Consider the following 25,293-nt stretch of genomic DNA (forward strand, 5'->3'; position numbering starts at 1 on the left):
GAAATGAGCGAATGTACTTTTCCATACTTGCTGTACACAATTCGTTTGTGCACAACCTCACTTGTGATCAGTCTGTCTCTTTCACGATTCAAGCAAATAATTCCCCTTCTGTTTTTTTCCGTACTGTTTTCATATACCGCTCCCCTAACCAACTTAGTGACGAAACGGCCTCACCTAGTACGATAGACCCATCTTGGTTAGAACATATGAACAAGCCGGCAACACCATAAAATCAGCAACACATGAATACATGAAAACATTGAGAAACGCATTCGCCGGAGCAATCTCTGTAAAATCATAAGGGGAAACCCTTATCAAAAAGTAACGCGATCCATGCCGAGAGATGCATGAACGAGGAGATTTAACATACTCTATCGTTAACGGAGGTAGCGAGGTACAAGGACACACCCTCCACAGTATGTTTGCCCCTACTGTCTCACCAGAGGGCCCTGGCACAGTGAACCATTGCAGGTAGCTTTAACCCCACTGGATATGACAGATTGTAATCTTTCTCGTTCGTCCCTTAAAGCTCTGTACTCTGTAGTCCTCACATAAATTCAGTTTATAAATAAGTTAGTTTTAAGAAGTATTTGTAGATTAGTAGTAAGGTTCGATCATTAGGGCACTCATGTAAATCCTGTTGACGTTTGGTGAATAAATTTAAATGTAAATGACGATATGCTCTCCAGATCAGTCCCCAATATGTTAAGAGTTTGAACGCAACCGAGCACCAGAATGAATACACCGGAGCTGAACACAGTGGACGAAGCTGGTCCAAAAACTTTGGAGGTCAGTTACATTCACACCAAAGCTGAATTCATAATAAGATGTCTAACGATCTATCGGTATTGAGAAGAATGGAGAAGCTAAACCCAACAGCTGTTAAACGCTTCTGTGCAAAGAAGATGTACGTCGGCTTGAATAAATTATACATCTGTAACCTATTCGGTATTGTTTCCTTGATTAAAGGAAAGTTTGGTAGGCCTAAGGATATTTGACGAGCCAAGATCGACAATATCGGAGAAAGTATTTTATCGCTTGGCGTATTCCATTACCTTGAGTGTGTAAGAATACCTCGATATCTTTTCTCCACATATCATATTGGTATACACTTATTCATAAATGTACTTGTGTGTTGATTCGATATGTTTTCGGAAGACTGGAGAAAACAGAACGGAAAACGGCTTGTTCATATGTTCTAACCAAGATGGGTCTATCGTACTAGGTGAGGCCGTTTCGTCACTAAGTTGGTTAGGGGAGCGGTATATGAAAACAGTACGGAAAAAAACAGAAGGGGAATTATTTGCTTGAATCGTGAAAGAGACAGACTGATCACAAGTGAGGTTGTGCACAAACGAATTGTGTACAGCAAGTATGGAAAAGTACATTCGCTCATTTCTCCACACCTAATTATAAATCACTGTTGTATCTACTTGGAATAATCATGGCGAAAAGAATGCAGCAAGCAATCGTGAGATTGCACGATGAATCATTTTACACTCCCGACCTTCTTCAATCGGGACTGATGGTGAACATAACAAAACAAAGAGTGGAAAACAACATTCAATGAATGAATACTCCTTTGGAAAGATCGCACGAAACAAAATAACGATTGAAATAATGCACAGGAAACAACTCGATTTCAACTATCTACCTATATTTTACTGCCGCGATCACGGCTCAATGATTGCTATTTGAGTGAAAAACGAATGATTTTACAGAGACACTCGCTGGCTCAAGCAAAAGTTTCCAAATTGATTCTATCACCATCTAACAACGTCATTCCGAGAGGCAAATGAGGGAATGCAAAGTTCTCTGACAATAGATGAGCGTAATCGAGACAGTATTTTTCCGTTCAAATCGAGAATGAACTTTGCGAAGATGATAGGTGAATGTTTTCTGTCTCAAATAAAGTGAGGTATAAACGGAGAATAGAAGGGTGAGTTTTATCTGTGGATGAGTGTTGTTGAACGAATTTCGATGCGATTTTGCCCATACCTTGTGTACAGTATACTTCCAAGATGACAGCAGAGTGGTTTTAGCGTATTGGCCCACCTTAGGATATACTTCTAGGTGCTTTGGTTTTAGCATGATGATCATTTTTGACATAGAACTACGTCTTTCATTAAGGGTGCCAAACCAGAAAACAGGTCACGTTTTTATGAAATAAAGTTAACGCTAATAACTATTTTTGTCGTGAACGGATTTTGACGATTTTACACATCAAACGAATCGGAAACTCCCTAAGATTTATTTTTTATGCTATATCGTACAATCTCCTAGTGTGTAAACGGTTTAAATTGATGAAAACTAGAAGCGTTTTCCTTTTCCCATACATTTGTTCTGCTCATTTGTGAGCGCTCCTACCCATGCCGTCAATAACGAGCAACTCATCGACGATCAACGAAGGGAAATGATTTTGGAGTTTTCGTGAACAAAGAAAAGAAGAAGAACGGAGGAGAATATGTGCCTAAAACATGATTATTGGATCTCGCTGAGGCAAACTTTCATTATCGTTCTAGATACGATACGAAGCCAAAAGTACCCAACTCCTGAGCTTCGCAGATGATAATGACTCAATGATAAGAACCTTTGCGACAGCTGGGGCAAACTACGCCAGACTAAAAGCGGAGGCCAGTTGGGTGGGACTACTAATTAATGCGTCAAAAACCAAGTACATGGTGGGAAGAGGCTCAAAGGAGAAAACGGTGAGCCTCCCACGGACAGTGACAGTGGACGGCGATGAACTGAAAGTGGTTGATGAATTCGTGTACTTGCGATCTCTGATCACCGCGTCACACAAAGCTAACGGTGTACAAAACCTTAATAAGACCAGTGGTCATTTATGGACTCGAGACTGTGACGCTGCTCACGGATGACATACTCGCTCTGGTCGTCTTTGAGCGGAATGTGCTGCGGACTATTTTGACGTAGGACTACGTCTTTCATTTATATATCGGGGTGTAATATCAAAGTTTCGAAAACGAAAGCGTTACGCCGGAGACCGAGATTTTGAGCGTTAATAGTTCCTAAACAACTGAACGAAATTGTATGATAAACACTTCATTCGAAAGATAAAATGTCTACGCGTTGTAGACTTGTTGCTTTTTCATCCAAAAACTAGTTTCAATAGCCTTAAAATTGCTTTCAAAACAGGCTATTGAAATCACCAATCGGTATATAAGCGAGCGCCGTTCGTAAACGCACTCAGTTATAATTGAACAGCTATTGGAGCATGTTGTCGCTGTTGTGGTGAAGCTAACTTCGTTTATCATGAAAGCGCTGATGAACGGTGTCACCAAGAGCCTGTTTGTGCACCTTAGGCCAGAAGGGAATCCATCAGGAGGAGAGATGCCACGGTTCCGCTTGAAACATCGGAGCAACCGCCACACACACATACACGCGCGGAACCCTCGTTGCTATCATCGTTGCTGAAAAATAATCTACCAGTTCCCCTGGGAATTGAAAAATACATTCATGCGAAAGAGTTTATTTTAATGTTTTCTATCCATACAACACTGCAACCAAATACATTTGGTTTTGTGATTTTTCAATCAAGTGTAATTAGCTGGAAAGCTTCTGAAGATTATTCTTCCCCATCAGTAGGATATTTTCGTATCCAATATTGTATGCGCGTGCAACGGAAAATGTTTCGTATCACAAAAATTATATAATTTTCAATCGATTATTACTCAGTCGCTGAAATTTTCATACTCAGAGTGTTCATTCCCCTCGAGTTTGCCTTCCAAATTGCCATCGTAAACCACACCTTCTCTCGATTCAATCACGCACGAAAAGCATACTCAAGCGATATTCTGGTGGTGAAACCAATTCATTTTTCGTGAGGACATCGACAAGACAACATCGTTACTGAACGAGCTGAACGTGTTGGACGAGCTGGACGGCGAGGGATCGAGGAATTCATTACCAGGCCTGACCTGACCTGAAATGCAATCAGTTTGTTTTGACTGTGAGGGAGCGCAGAAAAACCGATCGATCAGAAGGAGAAGAAAAGGTGACCAAGAGAGATCAGCATCGAAAAACGGTTCCCCGGGAAGACATCGAAGCGGCCGCCACACACACACACACAAACACACACACACACATACGCGCGCGCGCAACTTTTTCGTTTGCTGGTTATCGAGAAGAAACCTGAAAAGAAGTGATCGTTGCTGAAAAATAATCTGCCAGTTCCCCTTGGAATTGGAAATTACACTCAAGCGAGTTTATTTTAATGTTTTCTATCCATATAATACTGCGACCACATACATTTAGTTTTGTGATTTGTCAATCAAGTCAATCTAGATTATTCTTCAGAACAAGGTTTTTTGTACTAATATTGGATGCATAAAACCTTGAGCCTCCAACGTAACGCTCTCGTTTTCGAGTCCCCCAAATATTCATTTATTCATTCATTCAGAATGGATTTAGATTCAACTTCAAACAAATGATCTCTAAATCAACGATAGTCCTACGTCACCCTTGCGGTTATACCATAGATATAACCCACTTCCTGTTTTTTGGGGAGTACAAACGAAGAGCGGAGAGTGGCGCAGACGTATGAACCACAAGCTACAGGCACTACTTGGAGAGTTCTACATTGTACACCTGGCGAAAGTCGGGAGGTTACGGTGGGCCGGACATGTCGCGAGGATGCCGGACGACAGTGCAGTGAAATCCGTTCTATTCAATGACCCCGCCGGCACCAGAAATAGAGGGACTCAACGTGCCAGGTGACTCGACCAGATCGAAGCCGACTTGCGAATGACGGGACGCTTACGGAGTTGGCGACGAGTGGCCCAGGACCGAGTAGATTGGAGACGAATAATTGAGAGAGCACGAGCCACCACGGCTCTCAACTTATTATGTATGTATGTACGAAGCAATGAACATTGCTTGTTCTTCCTTGTTTTGCGTCATCACATGTCTTCGTTTTGGATTGAGCTGTAAACGCGATGAATTAGTTACTCGCTGATGTCTCTGGTATGCAATCATTACATCAAACTGACGCCATTCCATTAAGGTTCAGAACTACACAATTGTGTGAGTAATCATCAAATGAGGCTATCATCGGCTCATCATGAAAATAATTTTTAGGAATTTTGTGTGCGATTAGGTTTCGCATGACAGTAGCAAAACTATCTCCACCAAGGATGACAGCTAAACTAATGGTAATGTTAACTGTTGAGAAGCGCGCAAAACGGAACAAACAACAATGCGGTCGTGTCTGGGACATGACCTCCTATATTTTTTTGGTCATGCCAAACGGATCGTAGGACTGGATTGATATTGTTTATTACGAGCGTCATCTAATTGAGTTTGATTGTATCAGAAATAACTAAGAAATAAGTGTTAAGAAACAGAAATAGACGAATATTTTTTAATTTCCTCAAACAACACAAACACATAGTCTATTAATTAATGTAAAATGTGTTCATATGTTAATTACTTTCAGATCAAAGAAATTTTGGACACTCTCGGCCTGGAGGAGCATCGCGCAACATTGACGCGCAATCTTTCCGGTGGACAGCAGAAGCGTCTGTCGATCGCCCTGGAGCTGGTGAATAACCCACCGATCATGTTCTTCGACGAGCCAACTTCGGGGCTGGATAGTTCCACGTGTTTTCAATGTGTTAGTCTGCTGAAGTTTTTGGCACGAGGAGGTCGAACGATCATCTGTACCATCCATCAGCCTTCGGCTCGTCTTTTCGAGATGTTCGATCAATTGTACACACTCGCCGACGGTCAGTGTGTGTATCAGGGAAACACGAAACAGCTGGTCCCGTTCCTAGGAACACTAGACTTGGAGTGCCCGTCTTACCACAATCCGGCTAGTTATATCATTGAAGTAGCTTGTGGGGAACACGGTGACCATATACGGAAGCTTGTGAACGCGATCGACAATGGAAAGCGTGATATTCGAGGTGAATTGGATTTTCCGGCTTTGAAGAATAAGAAAAATGAAAACGGTAACGCCAACGCTAATCTGAAGTCCAATTATGACAAGTTGAATGGAAATAGTAATAAATATGCCGAAAATCTGAGTATAGGTGGTAACGGATTGTTGCCTTCGTCAATGGTGAATGACATTGCCAAGGAAACTACTAACGAAACGATCAAAATTAATGTGGAACCGGAGAAGGAGCCTGAGGTGAATTCAGCCCTTTTGCCGGCGGATGGTCAACTGGATGCTGGATTGTCGCCTGAACGATATCCTACTTCAGAGTTCCACCAGTTCTGGGTGGTGTTAAAACGGACGCTGCTATTCAGTAGACGTGATTGGGTGAGTTCAGAATGGGTTTATCGAAACAGCTTCGAAATAACATTGTTTTTTTTTGTTTATAGACTTTGATGTATCTTCGTTTGTTCGCTCATATTCTGGTTGGATTCTTGATTGGCGCATTGTACTACGATATAGGCAATGATGGCGCCAAAGTGCTCAGTAACTTAGGTTTCTTGTTTTTCAATATGCTGTTCCTCATGTATACCTCCATGACGATAACAATTTTATCATGTAAGTTTTAGTCATAATTCGAGTGAATTATTTTTAACGGTAATCTGTCTTATAGTCCCTCTCGAGATGCCAGTCTTGTTAAAAGAAAATTTCAACCGATGGTACTCATTGAGATCATATTATTTAGCGATTACGGTATCGGACATTCCATTCCAGGTAAATGAAATACTCACTTTGTACATGCAAAAAATATTAATGATTAATTTCCAGGCCATATTCTGCGTATTTTACGTTTCGATCGTGTACTATTTCACGTCTCAACCACTCGAGTGGTTCCGCTTCGCAATGTTCCTTGGATCTTGCTTGCTCATCTCATTCGTGGCACAAAGTGTTGGTCTGGTCGTCGGAGCTGCGATGAACGTTCAGAACGGTGTGTTTTTGGCTCCAGTAATGTCCGTACCGTTCTTATTGTTCTCTGGATTCTTCGTTTCGTTCGATGCCATTCCAATCTATCTACGATGGATTACCTATCTCTCTTATATTCGCTATGGATTCGAGGGAACTGCACTGGCTACCTACTCATATGGTCGCGAGAAACTCAAATGCTATCAAGTGTATTGCCACTTTAAGTCTCCAACGACAACCCTCGAGGAGTTGGATATGTTAGATGCTAACTTCACTTTGGACCTTGTAGCTCTGGTGGTCATCTTCGTTGTGCTGAGAGTTGCTGCTTTCTTGTTCTTGCGATGGAAACTGAAGACAACCAGATAAAATCGTGCAGAGGGAAGTAAAATCATAGTTTACGATATATTACAAACGATAGTTTCATAGTTAGAGGGGTTCAGAATCACTTTCATAGTACCATAAACCAAATTATTGTGATAATGGAGGCAATTTACACAACCATTGAACATTGGCAGAACGAATAAAATAGCTATTTTTTCTACCTTTAGCAATTTCGAGTAGTTCCGAAGTGATAAAGTACTGATGCAATACGAAAGGAATGGAATCCAAGCCGCTCTTGTTATCATAAATTTAATGTTTATTATTTCTCATGGACATTCTTGAGGGGTTATGGATACACAAATTAGAGCCGATAAGAAATATTGGAGAGGTTTTGTAGTTTTCATATATTTTACCTAAACATGTAAAAACCCGATTGTGATAGCATTTTAAATGGAACAAAGTGAATATAGCGATTTAAGAATAAAAATAAAACAAATATTCGCGTATATTTTCTACTGACATTGACCTCCCCATTCATTTAGTTTTATCCTCAAAAGTACTTTTGCAATAACCCAGGATTGCAGCCACGTCAGGAAGGTGATTCCAAATAATCTCAAATAATCTTTTTTTAGCGGAGTCATCTATGTTCATGGAGAGGGGCGCAAGCTCTCTTTTAGTTAAAATATAGCTGGCCTTCTTCTTTGCCTTCAATGGCACTAACGATCTAAAAGGAACTTCGCTAACCACTTGGCCCCGGGAGCCACAATTGGAAGGTCTATGTCTCTATAAAAAACACTCTGTTTTACCCTAGGTTTTCAATAGATTATAATAATAATAATACGTTTCAGACTTCACACGATTTTGCTACATATTTAATGCTACATTTTTGCTACATATTTAATAGCGTGTATCCTAATAACATACCTGTGTAGCTAATTAAGATGAGAAAAAAGTAGAAAGAGTTGCGGTCGTCAAAGATCTAGATTAGGGTGGCAATTTAGGGGAGCATCAAAAATAATGATTGAATTTCCTGAGAAAACTACAGCGGCCGCACGGTTTTTTTTCTCTGGGTTTGAATCGATTAATCGACGTAAATTATTCGTTCGCTTCGATTATTGGTTGTGCAGTATTCGTTCGATTAATAATCTAGTTTTGTAGGAAGTATTCGATTAATCGGTTACTCGAACGGTTATCGGGGATCACTAGTTGTATGTGTCTCACGTACGCAGTATAATGGAATACGGTGTCTCTGTTTGGGCCCCATACCACGCTGTTCACATTCCTCGCCTGGAACGTGTGCAGAAAACGATATGCCCTTTGTCTATTTTCGTGGCGCAGCGACCAGCATCTGACCTACCGACACTGTAAAAACGACATGAGTGCTGATTTTCGACCTTATCAGCAACAATCTTGACTGTATAGAACTTTAGAGAAGGCTTCGAATCAACGCTCCAGGTCGACAAGCAGCACATCGAGCTCTATACGGACAAAATAACCCTTTAGCAGTCTGATCAATAATTGATTTTAGTCTGTCCGACAATTTTTTGGTGGAAGCTGGAAAAATAAAAAAAAATATGTTGGATCGATATCGACAAATCTCGCGTGACCTATCTACCTATCTACAATCTATCTACATTGATCAATTTTAGTAGAACCCCGATTATCCGCGGAATAGTCTGGCTAGCTCACCGCGAATAACAAAAATCGCGGATAATGCAATGAAGGACTAAAAATGAGTTTTAAACACGAAAAGGAGGTATTTCAGCATGAAAACCAGGTTTTATCAATATAGAAATCAATAAACTATCCATCTAGAAGGTCGTATACACCAGTAGTCAGATAATGTAAAAGCCATGGCCAAAATAAAAGTACATGAGCCTATCACTCACAGACAAATTCCGGGAAGGTTTATGGATTTACTATGGAACTCGCTGTCGCGCATAATCCGCACTGCGGATCAGGTTCCACTGTATCTTCATTGACTTTCTTATTCGATAGCCACGGCCTCGCAGACAGATTTGGTGCCGGTTTTGCCACATAGTTCGATAAACGAGGTTTTCACGAAATACTATTATCGATGAGTTATTAACGAAAGAGAATGTCGGTGAAGAGAATCGATCAATGTAGATAGGTTGTTTTCAAAAGTTACGCTAGAAATGACATATGAAATGGTGCAGTATTGTGCCATACTCATATGAGGTATTGGCAAAGTGTTGATCGAGGAACGAAAAAAAACTGGAGGCGGGTTGTGAAGATAACCCACAGTCAGAAAAGAAAGTAATATTAGGTTGGGGAAAAAGTAATCCATTATTTTCGCGTTGGCTGGCTTTAGTGATCAAAATCTCGCGTAATATCGATCAAACAATTTCAAATTTGTAATCGTTGTAAAGGTGGCACTTCACACTAAAATTCTTTTGTTGTGTTTTGTTTGTTCCATTCAGTTGTGATTTACAGGGTGTTAACAATGGAGGTCCACGAAGAGAAAATTCGGTAGATTTTACACATTTTATTTTATAAATGCGAGAATGCAAGCCTGGCCGCTGAAATTGTGATTGATGTTTATGGAGCCGTGCAATTTAATTTATTTTCAAAATAAATAGTTTTCTTTAATTTTTTTTTTAATTTTAAAAAACTTTTTTTTTTCATTGAAATACACTAAATTATGATCTCTACTATCAACAAATGGACCGTTTGAAGCTAGCGATTGACCAGATACGTTCAGAACTGGCCAACAGAAGGGGTGTTGTGTTCCATCAGGACAACGCAAGGCCACACAATTCCGAGAGCTTAATTGGGATGTTTTAATTCATCCACCATATAGTTCGGACCTGGAACCAAACGATTATCACCTTTTTCTCGCATTGGAAAATTTCCAGAGTGATAAGAAATTGGGATCAAGAGAAGATTGTAAAAATCTATTGCTATGCTTTTTCGCTAATAAGGACCAAGACCTCTACGATACAGACATAATGAGGCTACCTTTAGAATGGCAACAAATTTTCCAACAAAACTGTGTATATTTGACCCAAATCGGACAATCCGAAGCATATTAAAAATAGTTTTGAATTTCACCCAAAAATAATGGATAAATAGCTTGCTGTAGCGTTTTCTCGCGTAATATAGATCACATAATTTCAAGTTTATGATCGTTGTGAAGGTGACATTTCACACTAAAACACGTCTTTTGTTGTTTTTTTGTTTGTTTCATTCAGTTGTGAGTTACAGGGTGTTAGCAATGGCAGTCAGCGAAGAGGAAATTCGGTATATTTTATACTTTTCCTTTTATAAAGGCAAAAATGCAAGCCAAACCACTGAAATTGTGAATGGTGAATGGTGCGATACTCTATCATCTAAATACGAGGTCTGTTCAAAAAGTATCGCGAATTTCGAACGTATGCGAGTTACGTATATTCGATTCTAGATTTTTTTGTATCATCATGTTGGTACTCATGTCTCACTTATGTTGACAAGTACGGCTATTTTGAATGTTCAGTTAATTTTTGACAACTGTTTTTCTTACACGTGTTTTGGTTCATCTTCGATTTTTACCTATTGCAAAAATGAATCAAAGAATCTGTATCAATTTTTGAGTGAAAAACAAAATTAAATGCGCGAACACATTCCGAATTTTGATTGTGACATTTGGTGAACCTACCTTGGAGCGACACAACGTTTATCGGAGTGCAAAAAAAATTCGAAAAGAGAGTCGAAAAGATGTGAACGACGCAAAGCGTGCCGGAAGCCCGAGCACGCCAACAACTGAAATCAAATATAAGTAATCCGTGGGTATACAAAAATCGTGATACTTTTAGAACAGATCTTGTAGATAGAGTGGTCCACTCTATCCCATTCCATTAAACATTTCCATAGCCATAGCCGATTTTGCTTCAGCACTACGAAGAGATTTCTCTAGATATAGGCAATAGGCAAAAATCGAAGATGAACCAAAACATGTGTAAGAGAAGCAGCTGTCAAAAATTAACTGAACATTCAAAATAGCCGTACTTGTCAGCATAAGTGAGAAACATGAGTGCCAACATAATGCTACAAAAAATCTAGAATCGAATATACGTAGCTCGCGTAAATTCGCGATACTTTTTGAACAAACCTCGTAAATAATATCTCCAACGCTCCCAAAAAACACCATTTCCCAAGAGCTTATGCACAGAACCGAAACGGTAATGTGGGGTTTGTAGTGACCTCCAGTGTTCTACCGAAGAACACAGTTCTCGCCGCTGAAAATACCTTCTCCACATAAGGTTTGAATGCGCTGCATTTTAACGCTACGTTTAACCTGGAAACAATTCTCGAATTCACGAAATAAATGAGCTGTCAACAATCCCAGATTCATACATGCTTCTCCAGGTAAAAATTATAAAAATCAATTCGCTCTTGATTATTTTGGATATTTTAGAAATATCGAACTTATTAGAATGCTTCGAAATTTTCGGTGGCACTGAAAACGGGCGGTCTAACACCACCCTTCCCTACCGTTCTTTCTCGCATTTGTCCCCAGAATTTGTATGGTGACATAGCTAGAACTGCTTGAACAAGGATCCACGGTCGAAATATGATCGATTCATCCATACAACTGCTCTGCTCTGCAAGACACATCGGGCTGCTGTTCTATAAATAACTCAACAATGATCAATCAACTGTCTCCGCTGTCCGGTCTAACTGGATAATGGAAGAACAGATAGAAAACTCTTACGCCTAAATGGCTGCTACTGTGTAAATGTGTACTATATGGAATGGTATAGAAGGGAATACTCTAACGCCGAAAAATGGCAACTGTGTAGTGTGCTAATTATAGATATGATAAATATGTGACATGTACACGATTAAAATTCGGCTCTGTTACAGCTAAAATGCCAATGAGCCTAAAATAAATAAGAGGGACAAAAAAAATGACATCAATTAACTTGTTGAAAATGAAAACATATTGTAAACAATCTTTTTAATTAATACAGAGAAATATAAACCGGAGATACGAGAACTGAAAACATTAAAAGTAATTTATTGAAATATCCTCGGTACATCTCATTAGCATCTCTTCAGTACTTTTTACTTGCAACGCAAAACCTCTCCTCACGATTCAGCTTCATATTGCACGAGGTATTTTTAACATTTATGCACCTGTATGTTAAGATGACACAGAAAACAGTCGGCGGAAAAGAATGCACGCAACGCTGGCATAACGTTTCTGCATCTCTATAAACTGATCATCTTCAAGCTATTTATTCGGTTCATAAATGGTCACTGCGAAATCATTTGTCCTTCGCTGCTGAGGATTGCCACGTTAGATACGTGCAAGGTGAGGCTGGTCGAGGTAACCTGTTTTCATGATGTTCGGTGTCTTCATTCATGCGATGCAGTGCAGGATTAGTGTTCTGAGAAAATCTGCGAATCGAATCAACGTCGCGCGTACAAATGATATGCTAGTTTTCCGTCTAAGTTGAAACCGTTTTGAAAGTTACAAAAATTGGTATACGTGTGTAAAGCATTGTTTTACATCTGATAAATGACGCATATTGGTCGTTGGTCTTAATATGGACTCCGCAGTAAATGAAAGCGAAAGACGGCACCGGCATTATTCATACTTTTAATTTCTTTGGACTTTATTTTTGATTCCAACGCTCTTTTCGCCGAGTCACCGAGTCATGTCGCTGTCCGGCATTCCCGTGTATGGTAAATGGTATTTATGTTAATTGTTTCATTCAATTTATTGTTGAGGATATGATATACGAATTGATGTATTTAACCTCTTGACGGTACGGTGCGAAGCAATGAAAGGAGCCACGGAAAAGATGAAATTCAAAAATATCTCGAATGAGGACGACGGATAGATGGTGGTGACCCAATGAAGACGTGTAGTAACGGTTGAGCTGTGAAATTATGGAAAATTGGCACGTTCTCTAAACGCGACCTGATTTCGAGCAGACTTAATGTGTAGATAATATCATGTCAGTATACGCGTATTAACATCACAAGTTTAAATTGGTGAGTGACGTATCGAAATAAAACGAATCTGAAGTGAGAAGCTGTTTCTTTCCTTTTTATTCTTATATTTAAAGTATTTTTTTTTAAATACAATCATATTAAGCTGGCAATTACTGCAATTTTTGATGACTTTCTAAATAGATTTACCAAGATCCTAGTTTCAAAATGGGCAATGATGCAGTGCGTTTGTTTTTTTTTTATTATCGATTTATCCGTCCCTAACAACAATATCCCTACACATGATATTTGGTACAGAATCCACCCAAGGATTCCTTCCTGTCTCAAATTGGTGACTTGAAAACACGTACAGTGGAGCCCCGAGCGGATGATCCGTGGTGCGGTTTATCCGCGAAAGCGAGTTCTATATTGATTCAATGGACTCTCCCGGAATTTATAAGTGAGTGGTAGGCTTTTGCCTTTTTGTTTTGGTCATGTATTTCACATTATTAGACTACTGTTATAGACCTTACAGATGGATAGTTTAGTTAATCCTATATTGATAAAACATAGTTAGCATGCTGATATATCTTTTTTTACGTAGGACTACGTGTTACCTCCCAATATAGGGGCCCATTTCAATATTTCGGTGTGAAAAAGTGTTCAGTTTTTGAACGCTAATACCTCCTCAATTAATGAATGTATTTTGGTTCCAAATACACACATTGATAGGAAATATCCTCAGCAATTGTTTATATGCTACACATTACGGTTTTTCAGCTCATATAAAGTTCAAATTGATGAAAAATTGGAAGAAAGAATTCCCTACTTGCCCATACATTCTGTCTGCGCTCCCGCAGCAAACAGCTATTCATTACAAGCAACCACGGGTACAGGCGAAACGTATGGACAAGGTGAAGGAGGGAGACAAAAAAGAGATTGGGCCTGATCACGAACATCACTGTCACAAACGCTTTCACGTCACTTACACTTCACTTAATCTTTTTGTGTCTATTATCATTGTCACGGACAGTTGCGTGTAAAAATAAACTCCGTGAAGTGAAAGAGTTCATTCCCGTTTATAAGAGACATGTCAGCTGCATAATTTCGGGCGTTTGAACGTTATGTCGGTTGCATAATTTCGGACATTTGAACGTTGTGTAGGTAAAATTAATAAGTGCATGATATAATATTCCATTTAATTGAACGTATGTTTTAGAATGACAAGTTTGCGATTATACCTCGATGATTCGGTATTTCAATGCCAACTATTCGGACTCTTATCCTTCCCATTGTCGTGTAATTGATATACGGGACATGAGGTTTGATATAATTATTTAAACAGAAACTGGTCAGTAGCGTCGGTCAGAAGCATAATTTTAATATGAAACATCTGATGAGTTTCATGGAGTTTGCCAAAAGCAGAAAATGATTCAGATTTTCTTTAGACGGATATCAAAATTATGGAATGAGAACTAGAGAATAATTAAAAAAATTGATTTAAAAGCTTTGCAATGATAGATTTGTTTATTCCTTATTTGAAACTTAAATATTCTTTCATTCAAAGTTTGTCTTCAAAACAAAATCGTTGATTTTATTACGTAAAACAAAAGATCAATGGCTTTATTCGATGTAATGTATCGTCATGATTCGGGTCTTGTCCTCCAATTGCGAATTCAACCAGCTCTGCAATGTAGGAAAAACATTACAGTTATTATTTTATAGTCAAAATATCAACAAATCAATAATCTACATAATCAATCATAATGATCGTTTTGGGCCAGTGGCCTCCATTGCCATTTCATGGGGTTGCAACTCTCTGTTAGTCTAATCCTTAAAATAGAAACAAACATTTTCTATTCATTTAGGACAATCGAAATTAGACCTTTCGCCATGTTTCAATCGGTCTACGGGAGTTACATTTTTAGTCCTCAATTACATCCCATAGCGTATTCATCGAATCCAAATAAACGAATTTACGTCCTCTGGTTACGTCAGGATTTCGTTCTAAAAATGCCACCAAGCGCATTTTTTCTTTCTTAAAAAGCAAGACAAGATTTAAAATGCTAGCAAAAAAGGTAAATAAAACCGAAATTAAATTTACTCCATTCCGCGTGACTTTCACCATCTAAAACACAAGTGGCAAATATACTTGTTTTTCCCCGTGACGTGACAGTATCGTGGTATTCATAATAACACCGAGTTCATCAAAGTTGTCACGACGGATGAACTCTTCCGGATTTTACACACACGGTGGCAGCCGTAATAACGTTGTATACAATTCACTTCGTTTTCACCGTGAAGTGACGTTCGTGATCAGGCCCATTAAAAATAAATATAGGCGGTCGCTACAACGTTAACTATATGGCTATATAAAGAGAGCGATGGTGGGGCTTGGCCACATTCTACCATCGGACGCCAAGCAGGAAAGACGCTATCTTGAAATTGATTTTCAGCATAAGAGATTGCTGCATTTGCCGGGGATGTATGCGGTGCGATACCGCAAGAGTGAAAGACAGGAGTTTCAATGGGAAGTTGAGCAGGAGAGCTTATCGAAGTGTGTTGAAAACGGTGGAAACATCGCGCCGGGTGAATGAGTGGCTGATAGCGCTCGACTTGATAGAATGTTGGAGTTTTTAAACGGTTTTATTTAGCTGTGATTTATTTGTATGTTTGTACCACATTAATTGAAATTTGACCCCTTTCCAGTTGACCGGTTGATCTGAAATTCGGAACACACCTATATCTCTGCAGTCATTATAAAAATGTGTATTTCATGATCTTGAAAATCCAAGATGGCGACCGCTACAAAATGGCGGATTACATATTTCCTCAAAGCCCCATCAATATGGGTATCAAATGAAAGGGATTGACTAGTAGAACACAGTTATTTATGAAAAATGCAAATCCAAAATGGCCGCCACCACAAAATAGCGAATTACATATTTTCTCTAAACCCCATCAATATGGGTATCAAATGAAGGACTTGACTAGTAGAACACAGTTATTTATGAGTGCAAAGCCCAATTATATCACGATACCAGGCGGTAAATTCCTATTACGATATGCGTGCCATCAAGTGTGTATTCGTTGCCGGCTGAGCAATAAACCCTACAACATTTGCACCGCACATCTGCAAGAAAATTTTTGATTTTTTCGTATTTGAATCTAAACGTTTGAGTGTTTGCTGAGTGCTGAGGTTTTATTTTATCCTTTGATTTTTTTCTGTAATTTTGTACAAGAATAATTGGTCATTCTGGGATCTGTGCTCCATGATATTCGAATAATGAACACCCCTTGATGTCCGAATAATGAATACCCCTGGAGAGTCCTACGTCTCTCCGGTTATGTCCCCGACATTACCCACCCGTCTTTTTTCTATTTGCATCTCTTTTTTGTCATTTATTGCGTTGCGATTTTCGTGACCCGCGGTGACCTAGCCAGACTATTACGCGGATAATCGGGGTTCTACTGTAGTTGGTAAACCCAGCATTATCGCATAGTGTTTTTGGAAAGAACGAGATAGTTCATATACACAGTTTCAAGATTGCTTACTGAGATTTAATGAAAATCATATTATTGTGTAATGGATGGCCAATTTTCAACAATTTTCTATCCTGTGTATTCAGTAGTACTCCACTATCTAGGATAAATTCAATATCGCTAATAATCAAACTTCGAAATCTGCTAAAAAATTAGAGTTCTTTTTAACGATGTGCAACTGCGACAAAGTAGGATTCTTGTTATCAACCGAAAATTGTGTTGGACTGGTACTGAAAAACAATAATTGAAAAAAATGGGTGGGTATATGATATAACCGCAAGGTTGACGTGGGTCTGCGGTTGGCTAAGTAAGCATTTGTTTGTATTGATGAAATTATTGATTGAATGAAACAATGTTCGAATTCAATTGATTTCAACATATTTGCTTTGTAAGTTTTAACAATTGTTACAAGTATATTCGGTGACCGTTCTTTTACGTTTGATATGATGCCTAGGACTACCAAAATATTTGAGCAAAGAAATTGTCAAACGATCACTGTATGCGTAGAAATTAAGTGAGCAGAAGATATAAAGACATATCTTCCAATTCAGTCTTGAGTCAAAGCACTGTGTTCGTACCCGCTTTTGTAGTCCCTGTTAGGACAAAACATTACGGATTGCAAAAAAACAACAAACGGGTACAGAAGCACCCCCGGCTTGCATGAATCAAAACTTTAATTTTTACTTTTTATATTATAGAGGCTTCAATCTCTAAATTTAATTTAATCTGAAATAACGGTTTTTTTTCCAGACACCATTGTTTTGAAGTCCATGTTAGGGAAACACATTCCGGTGGGAACAAAAATACCCCCAACTTGCATGTACAGTCAATCGCAAAATTAAGTGTACACCCCGTGTTGGTTTGTTATTTTTGAGTTTTTTGGGAATAAAAAGGAAATAATAGAAAGCGACTCATATTCATCGTAAAACTGATCCTTTTCACTCTCAAAATAAAATGGTCACATTTCTACTTCATGTTTAAAAAACAAACAAAAAATCTTCAATTCAGACGTTGCAAAATTGAGTGTACAGTTCAAGTTTTTCCTAAAAGGAAAATTAAAATCAGTTCTGAAATGTTACCAGATAACAAAAATCAATCTCCTAGTATTTGGTATGGCCCACTTTGGCGTGCAGCACAGTTTGCAAGCGCCAAGGCGAGATTTTAGGTCATTATCCTGTTGGAAGTAGTAATCACGAAAGAGACCCAATTTCTGCATGGGACACTGAAGATTACGTTTCAGGATTTTCATTGGGCCATCTTGTCCATCGGCGAATCGATAAACTCCATAGTTCCAGTTCCAGAAGCTGCCACCGTGTTTTACTGTGGGAACCTGGTTTCCTTTACGCCATCTGTCCTCCATCCGATTCAAAAAGGCTGGTTTTAAGTGGTGATACGATACGTGAACGAAGCAATAAAGATACTTGTGCGGAAACTAAAATAGTTTATTATATTTGGAGGAAATATCACGGACTGGAGTACCTCTACATTTAGGAATGTCTGTTTTAGGGTTCTTTCGAAATGTTCGCATGATTACTCGTTCATCATCAGAAGACAGAATACGTTTGTGTCTTTTACTCGAGAGATTTTCCATGGTTCCTTCGCATTTCCACTTGTTTATGATTTTCTTTGCTGTATAGTGGGTTCTTCCGAGTATAGCTACTATTTCCTGCAGTGTCTTTCCACGAAAAATTATACTTATTATCAAATAGCTGACCCGACGAACTTCGTCCCGCCCAAAATAGATTTTTTGATTTGAATACTTACAAACATCCACGTTTTCTTACTAAGTGAACGTTAGTGAGTTCAATCAATGAACTTTCCGTTGATTGGTTACCCTTTGACCCTTTACAATTTCCTTTTACTATAAATTGTCTAGTACTTCTACAAAAAACGTCCTTATAATATAAAATTATTTTCAGACACAATTCTCGTTCAAGATTCTTCAACCATTTGAAAATAACATGTTTCTCCGTTGCATGAAATACATGTTTGATACAGAGAATATTACAAAATTAAGACAGCTCAAATCGGACCATTCCTTCCTCGGGTCTGGGGCACATCAACACATTTGGCCTTCCATTTTCGTTTATATAGATAGAAGATATAGGAATGCGTTATTCCGTCTGAAAATCCTTTTCCACTATCGAACAAAAAACAATTTCGTTAGCGCCAACATCAAATGGACTAACAACGCTTAGCTAATTGTAGCACATAGGGGAATTCAATTTTCCGATTTTCTCTTCGCTATTTTGATCTACGGGAAGAGACGAATACAAAAAAATATAGATGACTCAAATTGAACCATTCCTTCCTCGGGTTTTGCGCTTACTAACACATTTGGCCTTCCATTTTTATTTATAGATTCAAACATCAATAAAAAACAAAAACCAACACTGCCTGAGCAATGGTTAAGTGTTGACACCAATCACAGATGAAAAAAGTACGCTAATTCGCAAAGAAACTTACTTACAACACTAATTTGTTCGGAGAAATTTAAGGTAAAGCTAGTTAAATGTGTGAGCAATTAGAATGATTAAAAGAATTAATGTATTCAAAATAGTTTATACCAAATAAATGGAAAGTATCGTCAAGTAGCATTTGTACACTCAGTTTTGCGATTGACTGAATTTGCGAATTCTCAATTTTTCAATTTTTAACTTATTTGTCTTAAGAGGATCGAACTTGGTGCCGTTTGATTTTATTAAAACTGCATCGTGACTTAGGACTACAAGTTGGAAGAACTTTCTTTATCAAATAGAATGAGCATCTTTCTCAAAGTACCCATAATCAGTGGTTCAAAAGTAATGAATTTAAAAAATAGGAAATAATTGATTTTTTGAACCACCCAAAGGAAATGGTCTCCCTAACGAAAAAATAAAAAAAATACAGGTGTAATGTTTTGCGATAAAGAACAAAATTACCACTTTTCACGAAAATCTGAGAACACTATATCGGTTTGGCATGGATATATATATATATATATATATATATATATATATATATATATATATATATATATTCACTTAATCCCAAAAATGATTTTTTTTTCAAAAATTCATAACTTTTGAACCACTGAACCAACTTAGATGATCGACATATCAAACTAAAATATTATTGAATAAAAAAAAATATTGATTTTGCGAAAAAATCGATTGTCGATTTTGTTATTATTGATTGAGTTAGTTTTTCATAGTTTTCTCTGTTAAAGATAGAGGGCGCTATATTTTTTTATATTTTTCCTGGAAAGCTGAGGATTACATTAATTACATTACATTATGTATCCGAAAATCAGAGAGGTGTTATTTTTCGTTTTTGAGTTATTATTTTTCAAATTTAACATGTTTTAAGTCTTCGTTCAATATTCCTATGTGACTGGATCACATCACTCCCCAGAAAGACGACCGAAACTTCCCAAGTTAGAATGAAAACTCGAATTGAACGTGCTGAGAATAGACCGAAGCAAGTACCTCCTGGTTTAAGCGGTTCTTCTACGCACCAGGGGTCCTCAGCACTTCCCGGATCAGCACCCACCCCGTCTGTTCCATTTTCGCGGTCGAGGCAACAACCACAATCTGGTTTGCTTGCGCTTTCTGACCTGGTGGACAACATTTTAAATGCTTTAAATATAAATGACTCTCTTAAAAGCATAGTATTATGTTTGCTTCCGGTTGTGAGAACATTTTTGAAAAAAAAAATGTGGTTTTTTAGCAGCGTTCATTTCCCTCGATGCCTGATTCAGTGCAAGAGGTCAAGGATTTGACTACTGTAATACAGTGGAATTGCAGAAGCATCATCCCTAAACTAGATCAATTTAAATTTTTAGTTAATAGTTCTAACTGTGATGTATTTTCCCTCTGTGAAACATGGCTTTTTTCAGCCACGATTTCAACATTATTCGCCTCGATCGAAATGACTCGTTTGGTGGCGTACTATTGGGGATCAAAAAATGTCACTCCTTCTATAGAGTCACTCTCCCATCGATGACAGGCATTGAAGTTGTCGCTTGCCAGACACAAATCAATGGCAAAGACTTCTGCATTGCCTCGATATATATTCCTCCAAGAACCATGGTCGGCCGCCATCAGTTTTTTGATATCATCGAGGCATTGCCGGAGCCGCGGCTAATCTTAGGTGACCTCAACTCCCATGGAACAGCATGGGGGTCACACTACGATGACAGCCGTGCCACGTTGATTTATGATCTGTGCGACAACTTCAACATGACAGTTTTAAATACAGGGGAAGCAACTAGGATAGCCAACCCTCCTGCACGGGCAAGTATGCTAGACATATCACTTTGCTCTTCTTCGTTATTCCTGGATTGCACGTGGAAGGTAATCCAAGATCCCCACGGTAGTGATCACCTGCCAATAATTTTATCGATCGCCAATGAATCAGGTTCTCGTGAGTCAGTCGATATTGTGTATGACCTCACGAAAAATATTGACTGGAAAAATTTGCAGAAATAATATCTGAAGCATTTGTTTCAATGCATGAACTTCCTCCACTCGAAGAGTATAACTTTATATCGAGTTTGATTTACGAAAGCGCACTTCAAGCTCAAAAGAAACGTGTTCCTGCTACCACTTTCCGACGTCGTCCTCCATCACTTTGGTGGGACAGGGTGTGTTCAAAGGTCTACCTTGAAAAATCATCCGCTTTCAAAAAATTCAGGAAAACTGGATTAGTGGAATGGTTTTGAAAGTACCAAGCTCTAGAAGCCAAACTAAAAGGTTTGATTAAAGCAAAAAAGCGTGGATATTGGCGGAAATTCGTCAATGGTTTGTCAAGGGAGACAGCTATGAGCACTCTTTGGAATACGGCTAGGAGAATGCGTGGCTGGAACCATACAAATGAAAGTGAAGAATACTCTGACCGTTGGATTTTCAAATTTGCAAGAAAGGTTTGTCCCGATTCCGTTCCCGCACAAAACGTCGTACGCGACATTCCGCTCCAATGCGATTATGAGAATTTTTCGATGGTAGAATTCTCAATTGCCCTCCTCTCATGTAACAATTCAGCTCTGGGGTTGGAGAAGATTAAATTCAACTTGTTGAAGAATCTTCCCGACTTGGCGAAACAGCGTTTGCTGAACTTGTTCAACAAGTTTCTGGAGCTGAATATTGTCCCGCATGACTGGAGACAAGTGAGAGTAGCCATACAGAAACCCAACAAGCCGGCTTGCGATCACAACTCGTATAGGCCGATTGCAATGTTATCCTGTATTCGTAAATTGTTAGAGAAAATGATTCTACTTCGTTTGAACAAGTGGGTTGAAACGAACAATTTGCTGTCAAATACGCAGTTTGGCTTCCGCCGAGGTAAAGGGACGAACGATTGTCTCGCGCTGCTATCTTTTGAAATCCAAATCGCATTTGCTCGTAAAGAACAAATGGCTTCCGTTTTTCTCGATATCAAAGGGGCATTTGATTCAGTTTCCATGGAAATTCTCTCAGAGAAACTTCATAATCGTGGACTTTCGCCAATTCTGAATAATTTCCTGTACAATTTACTCTCAGAAAAGCACATGTTTTTCAATCATGGCAGATTGAAATCTTCTCGTTACAGTTTTATGGGCCTACCACAAGGCTCCTGCCTAAGCCCCCTCTTGTATAGTTTTTACGTCAATGATATTTTCACAGGCTCAGTTACATAAGTTTAATGGAGCCAAACTCTTAACTATATTTCAACTAGCATATATAAACATGTTGTTTCCTTAATTCTATGGTTAATGAAATAGGAAACCGATTACTCGCGGTCGACTCGAGTTTAGAAGGGTGACACATTTTCATTAGGAAAAGGATGGGATGTAAGGAGATGTGTGTTTACACTCGCACTCACATACACATTCACATTCTCATTCACACTGACACTTCACACTCAATTCTTAAAACTATCCTTACATCTAATATGTTTTTACAATTTAACTTATTCTAATGTTAGTAGGAAGGGAACCGATAGCTCGCGAAGGACGAAAAGGAGGGGAAAAGGATGTATGAACAATCACACTCGAAGATCGATAGCTTTAAGGAAAACATATATTTGGGACATGTAATCAAGGTCTAACCGAGCCAACACATCTCTCACTGGCACATTGGACTGCTTTCCTCCAGCCCGAAGGGAGTTTTCTAAATTCGATCTGGCGACAAGATACAACTCGCACGACCAAACAACGTGTTCGATGTCATGGTAACGATGGCCACAACCGCAGAGATTACTGTCGGCAAGATTAAAACGAAAAAGCAGCGCGTCTAACGAACAGTGATTGGACATGAGTCGGGAGAAGGTGTGAATAAAGTCCCGACTCAAGTCCAGACTTTTGAACCACGGATTGAGGCTAACCTTAGGGATAATTGAGTGGAGCCACCGGCCCAATTCATCTTCGTTCCATTTGCGTTGCCAGTTTGCGATGGTATTTTTACGAACTAAAGAATAAAATTCATTGAAGGCGATTAGACGCTGATAATTTTCGCCTTCAATTGCACTTACCTTTGCTAATGAGTCAGCCCTCTCATTACCTGGAATTGAGAAATGTGAAGGGATCCAGACAAAGGTAATGACATAACAGCGTCTGGATAAAGCACTCAAAATTTCTCGTATTCTCTCAAGGAAGTACGGCGAGTGCTTTTCCGGCCTCACTGAACGGATAGCTTCGACAGAGCTCAGACTATCCGTTACAATGTAATAGTGTTCAACAGGTCGTGAGGCGACGCTGTCCAGCGCCCAGTGTATTGCTGCCAATTCAGCAATATACACTGAGCAAGGATTCTGAAGACTGTGTGAGGTGCTAAAAAAATTGTTGAACACTCCAAATCCTGTGGACTCATTCATAGAGGACCCATCAGTAAAGTACATATTATCACAATTGACACGCCCATACTTTGCTTCGAAAATCGTAGGAACGATCCCCGATCGATGATAATCTGGAATTCCATGGATATCCTGCTTCATGGACAGATCAAAATGTACAGAGGAATTGATGTAGTCAGGAAAACAAACACGGTTGGGAATATACGAAGAAGGATCAACCTGCATGGAGACGAATTCATGATATGAGCTCATGAATCCAGAATGAAAATTTAGCTCGATCAGCTGCTCAAAATTTCCGATCACCAATGGGTTCATAACCTTACACCGGATGAGGAACCGAAGAGATAATAAATTGAAGCGATCTTTTAGTGGGAGTAGGCCTGCCAAAACCTCGAGACTCATGGTATGCGTTGAGGGCATACATCCCAACGCGATACGGAGACAAAGATACTGAATTCGCTCGAGTTTAATGAGGTGTGTTTTGGCAGCTGATTGAAAACAGAAACTGCCATACTCCATCACTGAGAGAATAGTTGTTCGATACAACATTATAAGATCTTCGGGATGGGCTCCCCACCAGGTGCCGGTAATTGTACGGAGAAAGTTTATTCTTTGTTGGCATTTTTTACTCAGATACCTAATATGGGCCCCCCAAGTACATTTGGAGTCGAACCAGACCCCAAGATACTTGAATGACATAGCATGAGTGATCGGTTTACCCAAAAGTTGAAGCTTTGGTTTTGCTGGTCTATGCTTCCTAGAAAAAACCACCATCTCTGTTTTCTCCGTGGAGAATTCGATCCCTAGCCCAATGGCCCAGGTTGAAAAATTGTTCAAAGTATCTTGTAAGGGTCCTTGCAGGTCGGATTCGTTTGATCCTACGACAGACACCACTCCATCATCTGCAAGTTGTCTTAGGCTGCAATTTTGTGTAAGGCAATTGTCGATGTCGCTTACATAGAAGTTGTACAAAAGGGGGCTTAAACATGAGCCCTGGGGGAGTCCCATATAGGAGACCCGACTTATTGTCGAATCCCCGTGAGAAAAATTCAAATGTTTCTCACAAAGCAAGTTATATAACATATTATTCAATAGAGGCGGCAGACCCCGAGAGTGTAATTTGTCTGACAGGACCTCTATTGAACTCGTACTTGTCTCCAATCATCTGGAACAATATTATGTTCCAGAAACCGATTGAATAAATTCAACAAGCGATGTTTCGCCACATCAGGGAGGTTTTTCAACAAGTTGAACTTAATTCGATCCGATCCCGGAGCAGAATTGTTACATGAAAGGAGAGCAAGAGAGAATTCTACCATCGAAAACTCAGAATCAAGATCGCACCTATCTTGTGGTATATCTCGAACAATTTTTTGCACGGGAGCGGAATCGGGACAAACCTTTCGTGCAAAATTAAAAATCCATCGATGTGAATATTCTTCGCTTTCATTCGTTGCAGAGCGATTTCTCATGTTTCGAGCCACTTTCCATAATTTTTTCATTGACGTTTCTCGTGACAAACCTCCCACGAAATTTCGCCAATAAGCACGTTTTTTCCCTTTGATCAAATTTTTGAACTGATTCTCAAGGGCTAAATACGTTTGAAAATTTTCAAGAGTTCCACGTTTCCGAAAATTCGATTTTTCTATATAAAGCTTGGAACATTGGCTATCCCACCATAGATTGGGAGGCCTTCGGGAAATGGTGGAACCTGGAACGGGTTTCGTTTGAGCGCGAACTGCGCTGTCATAGATCAAACGAGAAAGGAAGTTATACTCCTCCAATGGAGGTAAACCATCTCTGGAATTGATGGCTAGAGCAAT

The 25,293-nt window shown here is 39.1% G+C and overlaps 1 protein-coding gene across 3 annotated transcripts in view; it reads left to right on the forward strand.

Moving 5' to 3' along the window:
- Positions 1 to 7,676, forward strand: part of LOC129775226 (ATP-binding cassette sub-family G member 1) — a 51,363-nt gene extending 43,687 nt beyond the window's left edge. For all 3 annotated transcript variants that reach the window (XM_055779661.1, XM_055779662.1, XM_055779660.1), the window contains 4 exons: positions 5,456 to 6,283; positions 6,346 to 6,514; positions 6,570 to 6,670; positions 6,725 to 7,676. In XM_055779661.1, coding sequence (XP_055635636.1) covers positions 5,456 to 6,283; positions 6,346 to 6,514; positions 6,570 to 6,670; positions 6,725 to 7,225 — 1,599 coding nt within the window. In that variant the 3' untranslated portion in view covers positions 7,226 to 7,676. The remainder of the gene's footprint in view (positions 1 to 5,455; positions 6,284 to 6,345; positions 6,515 to 6,569; positions 6,671 to 6,724) is intronic.
- Positions 7,677 to 25,293: the final 17,617 nt, after the last annotated feature.

The sequence above is a fragment of the Toxorhynchites rutilus genome, chromosome 3 (genome assembly GCF_029784135.1).
Source record: "Toxorhynchites rutilus septentrionalis strain SRP chromosome 3, ASM2978413v1, whole genome shotgun sequence".
Classification (NCBI taxonomy): Eukaryota; Metazoa; Arthropoda; class Insecta; order Diptera; family Culicidae; genus Toxorhynchites; species Toxorhynchites rutilus.